General features: G+C 45.6%; 1 protein-coding gene across 27 annotated transcripts in view; it reads left to right on the top strand.

The window, feature by feature from the left end:
* Nucleotides 1-15,804, top strand: part of PRKAG2 (protein kinase AMP-activated non-catalytic subunit gamma 2) — a 403,066-nt gene that overhangs the window by 321,500 nt on the left and 65,762 nt on the right. For all 27 annotated transcript variants that reach the window (XR_010599092.1, XR_010599093.1, XR_010599094.1 and 24 more), the window contains one exon: nucleotides 13,353-13,462. Coding sequence is in view for 21 of the 27 variants with exons in the window: in XM_065586741.1 (XP_065442813.1) it covers nucleotides 13,353-13,462 (110 nt within the window). In the remaining 6 variants the exon portion in view is untranslated. The remainder of the gene's footprint in view (nucleotides 1-13,352; nucleotides 13,463-15,804) is intronic.

The following is a 15,804-nucleotide window of genomic DNA, read 5'->3' as shown; positions in this document are numbered from 1 at the left end:
AATTCAGGATGGACACCCTTACATCGATAATCCCAACTCTGGAGTACAGAGACTGGTTTGTGTATCTGTGCCTTCAGGATGCATACTTCCACATATTCATCATTCCACACCATGGGAAGTACCTACAGTGGGCCAGGGTCACTACTAATATCAAGTACTGCCCTTGAGAATCGCCACAGTATGAAGAATGCTACCAGTCCAGTACCAAGGTGCTATCAGTAGTGGCAGCTCAACTGAGAAGATGCAGCATCACCATATTTCCTAACCTGGGAGACTGGCTCATACAGGGCACATCTCAACAGACCTCTGAACACAACATGTTCAGTTAAGCCTAAATCAACAAACAGAAATCAACTTTAATCCTGGTTCAGATAATCAAATTCATCAAGGTCATCCTAGACCATTCCACGTCCAGGGTCTACCTACCTCAGGCAAGTTATTTAAACTGTTTGCCCTAACTTTTCAACCAGAGAAGAACCGACATACCTATATAAGATGATGTCTCGCCCTCCTAGGTCATATGGCCTTGTGCACATCATAATGCCATATGCTGGACTTCACGTTGGATGCTGATAGATTTGGTTAAAGCTGGCTTTCACAGCCAGCAAACATCACCTGGACATTTCTCCTCATCACACCCTTGGTCCTATCATCACTGAAATGGTGGAAAAACCCAATAAATGCCTGTAGAGGGGTCCCTTTCTGGGTGCCACTGCCATCCTAGACTGTCACGGCTCCATCCTTGTTAGGATGGAGCGTACATATGGACAGATTAAAGGTACAGGGCTCATCCTGCCCAAGGAAGAAGAGAACGCACATCAATTTCCTAGAACTCAGAGTTGTATGGAAGATCTGAAAATCCTTCCTCCGCCTAATAGGAAAGACAAACATGAGCACCATGTTTTATATCAACAAACAATGTGGAGTAAGGTCTTCCTCTCTCTCTTCCTCCCCCTCCCCCCCAGAAGCCATCAGGCTTTGGAATTGGTGCCTCAAACATTTAGTTATTCCTGAAAGCAGTATGCTTTCCTGGACCACAGAACATGCATGTGGACAACCTCACAGATACTTCCTCACAAATAATGAATGGATGATTTAAAGACCAGATCCTGGAGAATGTCTTCAAGGCCTGGGGCAAGCCCAAGATGGACTTCTTAATCACTCAGTACAAGAAGCATCAAATTCTGCTCAAGGGTAAGAATGAGTCCAAGGGTCCTAGCAGATGCGTTTCCAATATCACGTTCAGGAGTGTGTGTGTGTGTGTGTGTGTGTGTGTGTGTGTGTGTGTGTGTGTGTGTCTCTTTTCCCCACCACTTCCCAACACCTCTGATTCGTAGTGTGCTCCGCAAACAATATTCAGCCAAGCTAATCCTCATAGCTTCTGCATGGCCCAGGCAATAGTAGGTTCAGCAACTGTGAACCTATCAGTATCCCAAACCAAAACCTTACATCTGCTTCCAGACCTTCTGTCTCAGCACCATGGACAAAACCTACACCCAAATCTGACAGCCCTGCTGTGACAATGGCATACCAGATACCACTTTATGCCAAGATCTCCATCCCTCACTTGAATATTGCCAAATGCATAGTAGAAACTCAGTCTGGCTCACCTGTGTTTAATATTTCTAAAATCTGTATTAGAACTATTAAAAAATGCTTAATATTTAGATGTTGTTGAATGCTTGTAAGTTGCTGCATGCATTAATCTCACTTAACATACTGCCTTACAATATGAGATAGGTATTTGAGGATTTGTATTGTAATTCTCTGTGTAAATCACTAGACAGGAAAGAGACATGAATTAGTGAGAAATGCTGGTCCCTGACCAAAGGGGTGAACTGCCCAACAGAAAAGCCTTTGTAGAAGGCTTCCCTCCACGGGCAAAGTGAATTCTTTCCTTCAGCTGAACTGGCAGCTCAGAGAAGGGGGGAGGAGGGGGAAAGGAATAGTTTCTCCTTGTCAGGAATTTTTATTTCTGTGCTGCTTGGATTCTCGAGGGCAAGGTTTTCTAGGTATAAACAAGACATCCCCAGTGTGTAGCCTGAGTTAGTCCTAAAGGACCTATAGAGTGTGCATATTACAGAAGCTTCTATTACCTTTGAAACTTAAGACTGATTCGTGTGTGTGTGTGTGTGTGTGTGTGTGTGTGTGTGTTTACCTGCTTTTAACCTTGGAAATAAGTCTTATTTATTTTTTTTTCCTTTATAGAATACATTTTTAGATAGTTATAGGATTGGCTACAAGTGTTTTCTTTGGTATGAGATTTTAAGATACAATTGACTTGTTGTAAGTGACTAATCCCTTGAGAGTGGAAGTAATCTGAGTTTGGGGGGAGGGTTGCTGTAAGGGAGTTTTGGAGGCTTACCTGGGTGGCAAGATAGATTGCAGTGCCCAAAGGGACTGTCTGTGACTCCACGTTAAGGCTGTTAGTGCTTGAGGAGTTTATATTTGATAAGTGGCTGGTGAAATCCACTTGCAACTAATTTGGAGTTTTGTGTCCTGCTTCTTAACTGTCTGCCATGAGCTTGGTACTCATGTTCTTGAGTCACTGCAGAACAGTTTGACACCTGCATATCCCTGCATGGCTAGGTGGATGCCAACAATAGAACAGGAAAGTTCTTTCACAGTTAGGTTAATCTTGTTGATTCTTTTCTGCTGTTAGGGAAGTTCTCACAGTCTAGTAAAATGGACAATATTTTTCTCACTGGTGCCAGAAATCAGTGATGTCTCATCACTCTTCAAATACTTGACTATTTACGTTGGTTAAAACGCACAAACCTGTCCCTCAGTTTTGTCAAGTTGCACCTTGTGGCCATATCAGCTCACCATCCACTGGTGGAGTGCCATACAATATTTTCTCAACTGTTTGTAATTAGGCCTTCCTGGGAACCTAGTTAAAGTATTCCCACCAGTTAAGAAACTTATATCCCTGTGGGACTTGAACCTGGTACTCTCAGCCCTCATGGGACCAACCTTCAAATCCATGGCCTCTTCTTCCCTACTGCATCTTTCCATGAAAGTGATATTTTTAACTGGTATAACTTTGTGCCAGAAGAGAGAGGGAAATGCATTGGCTGATCTGCTGTACTCTGTATTCCACAAGGACACACTCTGAATTTTGTTCAAAAGTAGTAATAGAATTTCAACTGAACCGACAAATACACCTACTATTGTTCTTCCTGAAACTTCATGTGTCTAGAACTGAGGCAGCGCTATACACTCTAGACATTAGGAGAGAGCTAGCTTACTACCTAAATAGGAAGTCATCAAGACTATTCATCTCCATAGCAGAGAAGTTGAAAGGCTCTGCAATTTCATCTCAGAATAAGAGAGATCCAATTTGACAATCTCAATCAGATGGACCTTTCCTGTAGCCAAGGGAGAGCCACCACTCACAAGCAGCATCAGTGACACCACTGTGTAATTTGCCAGTATTAGACATTGTTACCAGATGTGCCCGTTACTTTGGGATATGTCATTTATTAGGGTTACTTTTCGGGGTGGGGAGGGGAGTTCTGTAATGTACTGCTTATGTCACTCGTGTGTTCATATGGAGCTCTACGCCTCCTTTCTGAAAGTCCCCTCCCAATGGAGCTATTCTGCAGGACTAGGTTCCCCAGGGCTGGGTTCCCCCAGTCCCAGAACCAGATGAGTGTGCGCGTGCACAAGTCTGAGCGGACCGGGTCAATCAGCACTTTCAAGCTGTCACCCTTATATGCCCCTGGGCTCAATAGGCTGGGCCAGGCAGCACTTCCAAGCTGCAACCCTTATATGCCAAAGGTTAACCCCATTTTCACGTTAAGTTATATTGGTAGTAACTCACTTGATGAGCAAACCCCACAGTATTTTGGGCGCCACAGGGATCTTTAGCTTAGGGTATGTCTACACTACGAAATTAAGTTGAATTTATAGAAGCCGGTTTTATAGAAATCGGTTTTATACAGTTGATTGTGTGTGTCCCCACATAAAATGCTCTAAGTGCATTAAGTCGGCGGATCGCGTCCACAGTACCAAGGCTAGCGTTGACTTCCGGCATGTTGCACTGTGGGTAGCTATCCCACAGTTCCCGCAGTCTCTGCCGCCCATTGGAATTCTGGGTTGAGATCCCAATGCCTGATGATGCAAAAACGGGGTTCTGGGTACATGTCATCAGGCCCCTCCCCCTCCATCAGAGCAACAGCAGACAATTGATTTGCGTCTTTTTACCTGGGTTACCTGTGCAGACAACATACCACGGCAAGCATGGAGCCCGCTCAGCTCAGCTCAACTCACCGTCACCATATGTCATCTGGGTGCCGGCAGACGTGGTACTGCATTGCTACACCATCCACTGCCAAAAGGCAATTAGCTGCTGCTGTGTATTACAACTGGTATCCGTCATTGGTGTATTCCTCAGTGAGTTCAATCAGAGGCACCTGGGCAGACATGTTTTGTCTCCTGGCCTGTTGAACCGTCTTGACGATGATGGCTAGCAGTCGTAGTACATAATTTTCTGCCAAGCACCCAGAAGATGCCGATGGCTGTCAGTCATGCTGCACCGTCTGCTGCCAGCTTAAGATCTAAAAAATAGATGGACCAGATTTGTTCTGTATTCATTTGCTTCCCCCTCCCTCTGTGAAATCAACGGCCTGCTAAACTCAGGATTTTGAGTTCAATCTTTGGGGGGGGCCATTCTGTGTGACAGTTTTGTTTTTCTCCCTGATGCACAGCCACCTTTATTGATTTTAATTCCCTGTACCTGTAAGCCATGTCGTCACTCGCCCCTCCCTCCGTCAGACAATAGTTTCGCGCCTTTTTTCAGCCCAGATGCCATAGCACTGGGATTATGGAGCCCGCTCAGATCACCACGGCAATTATGAGCACTGTGAACACCACGCGCATTGTCCTGGAGTATATGCAGAGCCAGAACATGCCAAAGCAAAACCAGGCGAGGAGGCGATTGCAGCGCGGCGACGAGAGTGATGAGGAAATTGACATGGACATACACCTCTCACAAAGTACAGGCCCCAGCAATGTGCAAATCATCGTGTTACTGGGGCAGGTTCATGCCGTGGAACGCCGATTTTGGGCCCGGGAAACAAGCACAGACTGGTGGGACCGCATCGTGTTGCAGGTGTGGGACGATTCCCAGTGGCTGCGAAACTTTCACACGCGTAAGGGCACTTTCATGGAACTTTGTGACTTGCTTTCCCCTGCCCTGAAGCGCAAGAATACCAAGATGAGAGCAGCCCTCACAGTTCACAAGCAAGTGATGATAGCCCTCTGGAAGCTTGCAACGCCAGACACCTACCGGTCAGTCGGGAATCAATTTGGAGTGGGCAAATCTATTGTGGGGGCTGCTGTGATCCAAGTAGCCAACGCAAAGACCTGCTGATATCAAGGGTAGTGACTCTGGGAAACGTGCAGGTCATACTGGATGGTTTTGCTGCAATGGGATTCCCAAACAGTGGTGGGGTGATAGATGGAACCCATATCCCCATCTTGTCACCGGAGCACCAAGCCAACGAGTACATAAACCACAAGGGGTACTTTTCAATGCTGCTGCAAGCCCTGGTGGATCACAAGGAGCGTTTCACTAACATCAACATGGGATGGCTGGGAAAGGTACACGATGCTCGCATCTTCAGGAAGTCTGGTCTGTTTCAAAAGCTGGAGGAAGGGACTTTCTTCCCGGACCAGAAAATAACCGTTGGGGATGTTGAAATGCCTATAGTTATCCTTGGGGACCCAGCCTACCCCTTAATGCCATGGCTCATGAAGCCGTACACAGGCAGCGGGGACAGGAGTCAGGACCTGTTCAACTATAGGCTGAGTAAGTGCCGAATGGTGGTGGAATGTGCATTTGGACGTTTAAAAGCGCGCTGGCACAGTTTACTGACTCAGATAGACCTCAGCGAAGCCAATATTCCAATTGTTATTGCTGCTTGCTGTGTGCTCCACAATATCTGTGAGAGTAAGGGGGAGACATTTATGGCGGGGTGGGAGGTTGAGGCAAATCGCCTGGCTGCTGATTATGCGCAGCAAGACACCAGGGCAGTTAGAATACAGCAGGGCGCGGTGCGCATCAGAGAAGCTTGGAAAACGAGTTTTGTGACTGGCCAGGCTACGGTGTGAAATTTGTTTTGTTTCTCCTTGATGAACCCTCCCACCCACCCCTCCCCCGGTTCATTCTACTTCCCTGTTAGCTAACCACCCTCCCCTCCCCCCTTCGAGCACCGCTTGCAGAGGCAATAAAGTCATTGTTACGTCACATTCATGCATTCTTTATTAATTCATCACACAACTAGGGGGATAACTGCCAGGGTAGCCCGGGAAGGGTGGTGGAGGAGGGAAGCACCGAGTGGGGTGGGGGAAGGACAAGGACACACAGCAGTTTAAAACTTTAACTCTTATTGAAGGCCAGCCTTCTGATGCTTGGGCAATCATCTGGGGTGGAGTGGCTGGGTGGCCGGAGGCCCCCCACCGTGTTCTTGGGCGTCTGGGTGAGGAGGCTATGGAACTTGGGGAGGAGGGCTGTTAGGTTACACAGGGGCTGTAGCGGCGGTCTTTGCTCCTGCTGCCTTTCCTGCAGCTCAACCATACGCTGGAGCATATCAGTTTGATGCTCCAGCAGCTGGAGCATCAACTCTTGCCTTCTGTCAGCAAGCTGACGCCACCTCTCCTCTCGTTCATATTGTGCTTTTTTTGCACTCTGACATTGACTGCCTCCACGCATTCTGCTGTGCTCTGTCAGTGTGGGAGGACATCTGGAGCTCCGAGAACATATCATCCCGAGTCTGCCGTTTTCTCCTTCTAATCTTCACTAGCCTCTGTGAAGGAGAAACATTTGCAGCTGGTGGAGGAGAAGGGAGAGGTGGTTAAAAAAGACACATTTTAGAGAACAATGGGTACACTCTTTCACGTTAAATTTTGCTGTTCACATTACACAGCACATGTGCTTTCGTTACAAGGTCACATTTTTCCTCTTATATTGAGGGCCTGCCGGTTTGGTGTGAGAGATCACTCACGCAGTGCCAGGCAACAGAATTCGGCTTGCAGGCAGCCATGGTAAGCCAGTCTTTTGGCTTTTTTTAACCTTCATAACGTGGGAATAGTTTCAAACAGCAGTGCCCTCATTTCCCATACCAAGGACCCGTTGGGTTGGCCATTTAAAATGGGTTTGCAATGTAAAAGGAGGGGCTGCAGTTTCCAGGTTAACATGCAGCACAAACCCAACTACCCCCCCCCCCCCACACACACACACACACAATTCTCGGGGATGATCACTTCATCTCTCTTCCCCACCGCGTGGCTAACAGCGGGGAACATTTCTGTTCAGCCGAGCAGGAATGGGCACCTCTGAATGTCCCCTTAATAAAATCACCCCATTTCGACCAGGTGACCGTGAATGATATCACTCTCCTGAGGATAACAAAGAGAGATAAGGAATGGATGTTGTCTGCATGCCAGCAAACACCAGGACCATACGCTGCCATGCTTTGTTATGCAGTGATTCCAGACTACGTGCTACTGGCCTGGCGTGGTAAAGTGTCCTACCGTGGTGGACGGGATAAGGCAGCCCTCCCCAGAAACCTTTTGCGGAGGCTTTGGGAGTACATGAAGGAGAGCTTTCTGGAGGATTTCCGCTCCATCCCCATACACGTTAACAGACTTTTCCAGTAGCTGTACTGGCCGCGATTGCCAGGGCAAATTAATCATTAAACAAGCTTGCTTTTAAACCATGTTTAATATTTACAAAGGTACACTCACCAGAGGTCCCTTGTGTGCCCTCAGGTCTGGGAGCACACCTGGGGTGAGTTCGGGGGTTACTGGTTCCAGGTCCAGGGTAATAAACATATCCTGGCTGTTGGGGAAACCGGTTTCTCCGCTTCCTTGCTGTGAGCTGTCTTCATCGTCGTCTTCATCATCATCATCTTTCTTGTACCCCGAACCCGCTTCCCTGTTGCGTGATTCTCCATTGATGGAGTCAAAGCACACGGTTGGGGTAGTGGTGGCTGCACTCACTAGCATGGCATGCAGCTCTGCATAGAAGCGGCATGTTGGCGGCTCTGCCCGGGACCTTCAGTTTGCCTCTCTGGCTTTGTGGTAGGCTTGCCTTAGCTCCTTAATTTTCATGTGGAACTGCTGTGCGTCCCTGTTATGGCCCCTGTCCTTCATGGCCTTTGAGACTTTTTCTAATATTTTGCCATTTCGTTTACTACTACGGAGTTCAGCTAGCACTGATTGATCTCCCCATAAGGCGAGAAGATCCCGTAGCTCCCGTTCTGTCCATGCTGGAGCTCTTTTGCAATCCTGGGACTCCATCATGGTTACCTGTGCTGATGAGCTCTGAGTGGTCACTTGTGCTCTCCACGCTGGGCAAACAGGAAATGAAATTCAAAAGTTCGCGGGGCTTTTCCTGTCTACCTGGTCAGTGCATCTGAGTTGAGAGTGCTGTCCAGAGCGGTCACAATAAAGTTCTCTGGAATAGCTCCCGGAGGCCAATAACGTCGAATTCCGTCCACACTGCCCCAAATCCGACCCGCAAAGGCCGATTTTAGCACTAATCCCCTCGTCAGAGGTGGAGTAAAGAAACCGGTTTAAAGGGCCCTTTAAGTTTAAAAAAAAAAAAAAAGCTTCGTCGTGTGGACATGTCCAGGCTTAATTCGATTTAACGCTGCTAAATTCGACCTAAACTCGTAGTATAGACCAGGCCTTAAGTAAAAGAAACATTGCTGCAGAGTAAATAGGGGAAGCTAAAAACACAAAAGAGTAAAGTTCAGAGAAAGAGAGAAGCAACTAGCTTAACCATGAAAGTTATTTATTGAATAACGGTGATAACTACACAAGGAGAGTCTAAACCCACATAAGTTACATTATTAAAGGTTAATACCTGAGGGAGAAGAGAGAGAAGGATCTCACCACTCCATAGAGCTTGAACTGGTCAGGGTTCCCAGGTGATGGTGGTAGTTCAGGACCCTGAACTCTGGAGACAGGCAGAGCCCCCAGCATAATCAGTCAGGAGAAGATGGAGTCCCAGTGGAACAGATGCATAGTTGGGGTCCCTGTATCAGAACACTTACTTGGGCATAGGTAGGGGTTTTTGTAGAGAGAATACAATGGTTCAAGGGAGAACACTAGATTTGTTTATGGGTAAACTGATGACTCAAGGGTTTTTTTTAGGCTAGACAATAGGAGCTGATCACTCTTGGCTATGGGTGGTTTTTTCTTCCAGGGAGCTCACAATGCAATTAGGCTGCTTCAGTATTTTGATTATCAATCAAGGATTTATTACTAGAATTGGTCTGATAATTGCTGAGCTGGGTGTGTGCAGGCATAGGTTCATTAACATTTGGAGCAGAGATCCCCCATGATGCAGTGCTTCCCTGCATTTCTGGTCCCAGAGTTCAGTGCAGTTCTCTGTTCTCCGTTCTGTATGCTAATGGAGATGCCTTAATCTTGTCACCCTTGTCAGGAGCGGTCTAGATGTATCTCCCAACACCCTTCACTGCTCTCTACAAGTCTTTTTTCTGATCCGTTTTGGTTCAAGCAGAGGCTGGAGGGGGCGGGGGTGTCTTTCATGAGTCAGACAGGCTGAATACTGCACCCTGGTTCCCCAGGAACACAGAGCTGAGTGGTATCAACATCTGCAAAGCAGTTATGTTGGCATCAGTATACGTTCTCAAAACACTATCCCCTAAACTCAGGCTTCCAAGTCCAATGCTGCATTTACTAAAGCAGTTCTTCACTTGTCTAACTAATCACTCCAAGCCCATCTCCTTTAATGCAGTCACTATTTGGGAGGTACCATCAGTTGAGTGTGCATATGGACAAGCACTTCAAGGAGAACGGGAAGTTACCTTGAATTCCAGTTACACTTGGTACGCTAACTATTGTCCACATACACATTCTGCAATAGGCCCTTTCATCCTGTCTACCTCTGAGTCCTCTTTGGCAATTCTGTGGTAAGAAGGAACCAAATAGCATCTTTGCCCTTGTATGCTGTTGTCGCAGAGTATGATGACTGGGAGGCCACATGTGGACTGTATAGATCAGCTGTTCTCAACCTGCAGGCCACATGCAGCCCAATTAACACACAGCTGTAGCCCAGCTCAGCTGTGTGCTAAAGGCCATCTGCTGGTCTGCCAGCTGCCTCTCAGCCCCGCATGGCAAGCTCGGGGTCCAGGCTTCGGGCTGTCCTTTCCCAGGTCTCCTGCAGTGGCAGGGTCGGGGTCCGTGCTGCCCCTCCTCCCTCCCCCCCCCCCCCCCAGCAGCAGGGTCAAGCTCCGGGGCCCTGGCTGTCCCTTCTTCCCACCCCCACCCCCCATGCAGCAGCAGCTTTGGGGCTCCTGGATGCTCCCTGACCCCAGCAGGGTTAGGGTCTGGGTCCCGGCGGCCCCCCAGCCCTACGCAGCGGAGTCCAGGATCCCCGCTGCCCACCCAGCACTCTGCTCCTGGCCCCACTCTGTGGAGGGGTCTCTGGGTGGAGGATGCTGGGCATAGGGATGGGGGGGGGGTTAGCTAGGGGGCACTGTGGTTCTCAATCTGTGGCCCAGGTAACACTTTGTGGGCCGCATATGCATCCCACAGTGAGAAACAGGTTGAGAACCACTGGTATTGATATTGCTGGTGAAATGTTTCTAATCTTGAGGCATATGCCCACCATCAGTTGAATCTGCTTATGGATAGCACATCTTGAACTCCAGTTACTGTACACAGGCTTTTCTATGGTGCTTATCACTATTTGTATCTGAATGCATTGTTTCACAAATAACAAACTTTCACAATTCCCCTGTAAGGGGAAGAGGCGGTATTATCTCCATTGTACAAAGCAGGAAATTGAGTCACAGACTAATAGATACTGTTGATCTTAATTTGGGGTTAACTTAAGACACAGAGGGCCTGATTATTTCAGAGTTCTTAACATTATGTAACACTCTATTGGAAGCACCGCTCACATTGACTTCAGTTGTAGCTGTGAGCTCTTAGCATTTCTGAAAAATCAGATCTCAGGGACTCAAGTTGGGCACCAAAAAATAGGAAACGCACAATTAATGACCACTTCTGAAAAGCTTGCTATAAGGGACTTGCTTGGCATCACATATCCCTGCCTATGTCGTAGAGAATCTGATTCTCCAGGACAGCATTCAACTGCCTTAGCCATGAGACCTTCCTTTCTCTTCCTGTAATCCCCTGCGTAACTGACTCCTCACCTACTAACTTTTGAAAGAAATGAGACTGGGGTCCCATAGATAAGTCTCCTTTACTACAGAACCCTGATTTATCCCCAGAGCAGGTCCATAGTGTGTACTGAACAAGGTAGGGGTCCTGTAGAGAGAATAGTATGTGATCATGTAATTAAAGACTATTATAATGCATGTTCACAAGGGGGGGGGGCAAATTAAGCGTATATAGGAAACCTTAATTCTGGCACTTCCTAACTTTTGAGTCCTTGACTTTACTACCTTAATGTTCTTTTATCAGTTTGTATGAATGTAACTTCCTAGCTTAAAAAAACAAAAAACAAACAACCATCTGGTGTCGTCATATGGATAATCACGTGGTCATCAGCAGGTTGGAACCATTAGATCCACTACACAGACTGTTGCTCAAGTGGTAGAGTACCTGATAGTAGTAGTAGTAGTAGATTGTCATCCTTTGTATGGACCAGCACTAGAGGGGGATGACATACTATTCCAGTGGATTTCAGATATTTGCTGACCTAGAATAGAGACACTTTTGTGAATTTTGCGTTTCATCACAGGCTCTTCATCCCATCTTTCCGCTCTACCTCCCCCCTGAATACTTGACTCCTGCCCTACCCCTCCTGTCTGTTCTTGTGTTTTCGGAGTCCTGTTCTCCTTGCTTGCCAGTCTCCACTCTTCAAGAGTCCCATTTTAGTTCCCACCCATCCTCCCTCACTTCTTTGTGCCCAGTCTCCTTGCCCAGCCAATTCTAAATTCCCCCTTTCTGGTTTCTCGTCCAATGTGTTGTGTGTACACACACCCAGGCTGGATCGCAGTCCTCTTCCCCAGCTGCTCCCAGGATACTGTCAGTTCCCTTGTCCCAGTCTTTCTGCCTAGCCGGTCTCTGTATTCACTCTTCCTCATCTCCTACCCTTCCCAGCTCCTTGTCCAATTTCAGCGTTTCTCTTCATGTCCCCCGTCTCTCCTATCCTTCCTGCCAGTCTCCGTCTCACTAGATTCCTTGTCTCAATCTACTCCTTCCCCTCCCCCTGGTCTGGCTTTCGTCCCGTCTGCATTCAGATCAGATGGTTTCCTCCACACTGCTTGGGTGCCAACAGGGTTGGAGGGCAGGGATGGTGAGTGCCATTGAGTACACAGGAGAGACAGGCTCTATGCTCTCAGTTCCAGTGCCCAGCCCACATCGCCCTGAAACAGCCGTAATGGGGAAAATCCAAATTTGCCCTTGTAGCCTTGGGCTGGGTGGAATATGCTCAGTTGCTCTGTGGTTATGGTGTATTCACAGTCTGGGCAGCCCTAGGAGCTGTGAGGCTTGAGCATGCTCAGTGAGGACTGAATCTTTAGAGACTTTAGCTGCAAACTAACAAGTCTCTACTGACGATGCATAACTGTGATTGCTTTCAAAGGCTTTTAATGTGGACAAACTTGGGCAGATTTTCATGGGGATGGCAAAAGGCACATCTCTGACACAGTCCATCCCTGCCAAATTTCAAGTCCTTCTCCAAATCATAGGACTACAAGAGCAATTCAGAGGAGAGGTCATCAGAATTTAATATGGGGAGAGCAGCGGTAATACATCGTTTTGCCCTTGCCTTGTTCTCGGAAATGGCTGAGCTGTTTGGCTGTAATCTTAAAAGCTTGAGGCAGATATCTAGCCCATAAAACTCCTGCCAAAATGGCGTTTGTCAAAGCTATAAGCGATTGAAAATAGTCTTATGGGAAGTGTTGAGCAACCTTAATAGGTGGTGCTATCAGCCCTGCCTATAATTTGCCAAACTTGCCTACTAGTCCTCCAGTTCCCTGTCAGAGAAATAGCTGTGCCCAAAAAACATGGGTGTAAAGCAAAATTAGTATCCCAAACAAAGAGAAAATGTTGAATAGACTGGATATTGGAGAAATGTATTGTCTTATTAAAGGAATTCTGTTCAGTTAAATCAATGTGACATGTCAGTCTCAAACTGTAATTTCAATGTGTAATCAGAGGAAAGATAGGTCTGAGCTGCAGAACTCTGATCTGATGCTTGAACCATCTCATTATGTTTGTGTTCCAAAAGTTTTTGCTTTGGGACTGTTCATCTTTTAAAATGGTGCCTAAATGATCTGATGTATGCTTTTCTTTTGCATTTAAAAAAAAAACAGATCTTTTAAAAGTGTTCCTTCTTCTTACAGCATCTGAAGAATCGGAAAGTGACATCTACATGCGATTCATGAAGTCTAACAAGTGTTATGACATAGTTCCAACAAGTTCTAAGCTTGTTGTTTTTGACACTACGTTACAAGTAAGTGCTTAAAACTACATTTTGTTGCAGTTCAGTTGCCTTTTAAATTACCCACATAGATATCATCCTTGAATGCTGTGTGAAATTGATTTCTCTTTAGAGAAAACTTTTTGAGATGCTTTTTGGATCCAAGAACCGGTAATAGGTTTTTGAAAGTGTGTACATCTGTATAGGAGGGAACTTCCATATTTTACTTTGAGTCAATAGTTAGCGTAGCCTTCAAATGGACATGGAGCTTTACTGACTTTCCAACAGGGGATAGGTAAATGAAATAGTTATCAAAATATCAATATTCTATGATTATGCAGGAGTATGGATATTATGCAAATTATCAGAATGTTTTGAGCCTTGCCTTTTAAGATTAAATAATCCTCTGAATTAAATAAGTGTATAATTCCTTGGAGGTCCTACATTTTACCAGTAAATCATCAGCATATTTCATCTAGTTTAGACTTTTGGTTTTGTGTGCATGAAGAATGCAGTTGCCAAAAGCAGAAAGTACTAGAAGTTCAGTCCATTCTGGAAACATTAAGAATAATTTGTTCTGAAGCTAGGGGTACACAATTTGGTTCTTTCTAGATGCTCTTCAGATTTTGTTGGTTCTATTTGGAGTTATTTTTAAAAGAAGCAGCAAAAAGGAGCTATTAACTTTAGCCTGATTTTAAAAGACTGAGTTGAGATGAGACCTGCTGTGCTCCTAGTGTCCCCTGAAAAGATAAATGATGCAGTGGTAACTGTTTTGGGTTTTGTTTTTTTTTTTAATTTTAAGAAAAGACCTCTTTCAGATTGTAGTATCTTCCTTGCATCAGAATGAATCTACAGGTTGGTTTATTTATTGCTTACTGTAAGTCTAATTGCTCTTTTGTGGCTTTAAAATCGCAATTTCACTTTTTCTTTAAAAAAAAAAATTGATAGTAGAATAGCAAGTATATACCAATCTGTGTTAGCCTCTAGAGGCTATATGTATCAATTTGATTTTACCTAGGGAATTTTGATAGACACAGTGGGAAATACAACAATCTAAAACTTATATTTCTGAGGGCTTGTCTAAACTAAAAAATTAAGTTGACATACAACCACCACAGTAATTAAAGCAGTAGTTCACATCCACATTTGCTTCTTCTGTCAGTGGTGTGTGTCCTCACCCAGAGTGATTCTACTATCTGAAGTGGGGCACTGGACAGCTGGAGCCTGGCAGCTGGCCCCCTGTTGCCACTGACAGCCTAAGCTTGTCAGCCAAGCACAGGCCCCAGATGTGAGCCTGTGCCCGACAGCTGGGATTGTTAGCACCAGGGTTAGGGATGGGGCTCCAGCTATCAGCCCCACTCGGGGATGACAGCCAACAGGCAACGTAGTAACAGTGTCTACGTGGATGCTGTGTCACCCTAACTACATTGACGTAAGGGCTACACCTCTCCTGGAGGTGGAGTTGTCTGTGTGGCTGGGGACTCACTTTGGTGAAAGCAGCATTCAAGTGTAGACACTGACATAATTAGGTACACAGGAGAGACAAGTAAGCCACCTTGTGTTGATCTAACTCTGTAGTGTAGATCTAACTCTGTTGATGTAACCCTGAGCCTACTAATGTTAATGTCTTACTTGGAGTGTTTCAGTAAACCTCCAAGAACATTGTAGTTTCAACACAAATGCCTTAAATTTTTAAGTCTCTTATGTCTGATCACTATCTGTACAGTGACAGGTTTCAGAGTGGTAGCCATGTTAGTCTGTGTGCTGTTGGGGTCCAAGTAATAAATGTTGGTGACAGCCATTTTGCTAAAGAAAAGTAACTTGGTTAATGATGCTAGCAGCATGAAAAGCCCAGTGTGAGAGACTGATTAATCAGTTGTCAAGCCATAGTGAAGTTTATTTGATTGGAAGAAAAACCTGAAGATTTCATAGAAATGAGTAAAAACATTTGTGGTGAGGTTAACAAACAAGTATATTCAGGTAAATAAGTGAATAATTGGAACATAACTTAAAATTTTAATAAAAGTAAAGGAAATAAACAAGTACATCTGTCCGCCTATTTTGAGAGAGTTAATACCTCAGGACCTTAACGTCATAGATCAGATCTTACACTTTATTGTTAATTTAAGACCAAACGCTGTGAGGGAGTCAGTGTTTCACAGCTCCCATTGAAGTCAGTGGGATTTGTGCATGCTTGACATCTTTACTGGAGCTGGTTCTTATAGAAAACTGACTTACAATTATTTCTTCGGATTTTTAAAAAGTGGTATCTTGCCAAGCTCCTTGGTGCCTCTTCATAGATTACCAGAACATATGTCACTCCCAAATATATTTTTGTAACTTGCTTGCAAAATTCACAAGTTCTGTAGTTAAAC

Source organism: Chrysemys picta, chromosome 2 (genome assembly GCF_011386835.1).
Source record: "Chrysemys picta bellii isolate R12L10 chromosome 2, ASM1138683v2, whole genome shotgun sequence".
In the NCBI taxonomy this organism is placed as follows: domain Eukaryota; kingdom Metazoa; phylum Chordata; order Testudines; family Emydidae; genus Chrysemys; species Chrysemys picta.
This window is presented reverse-complemented; position numbering and strand designations above follow the sequence as displayed.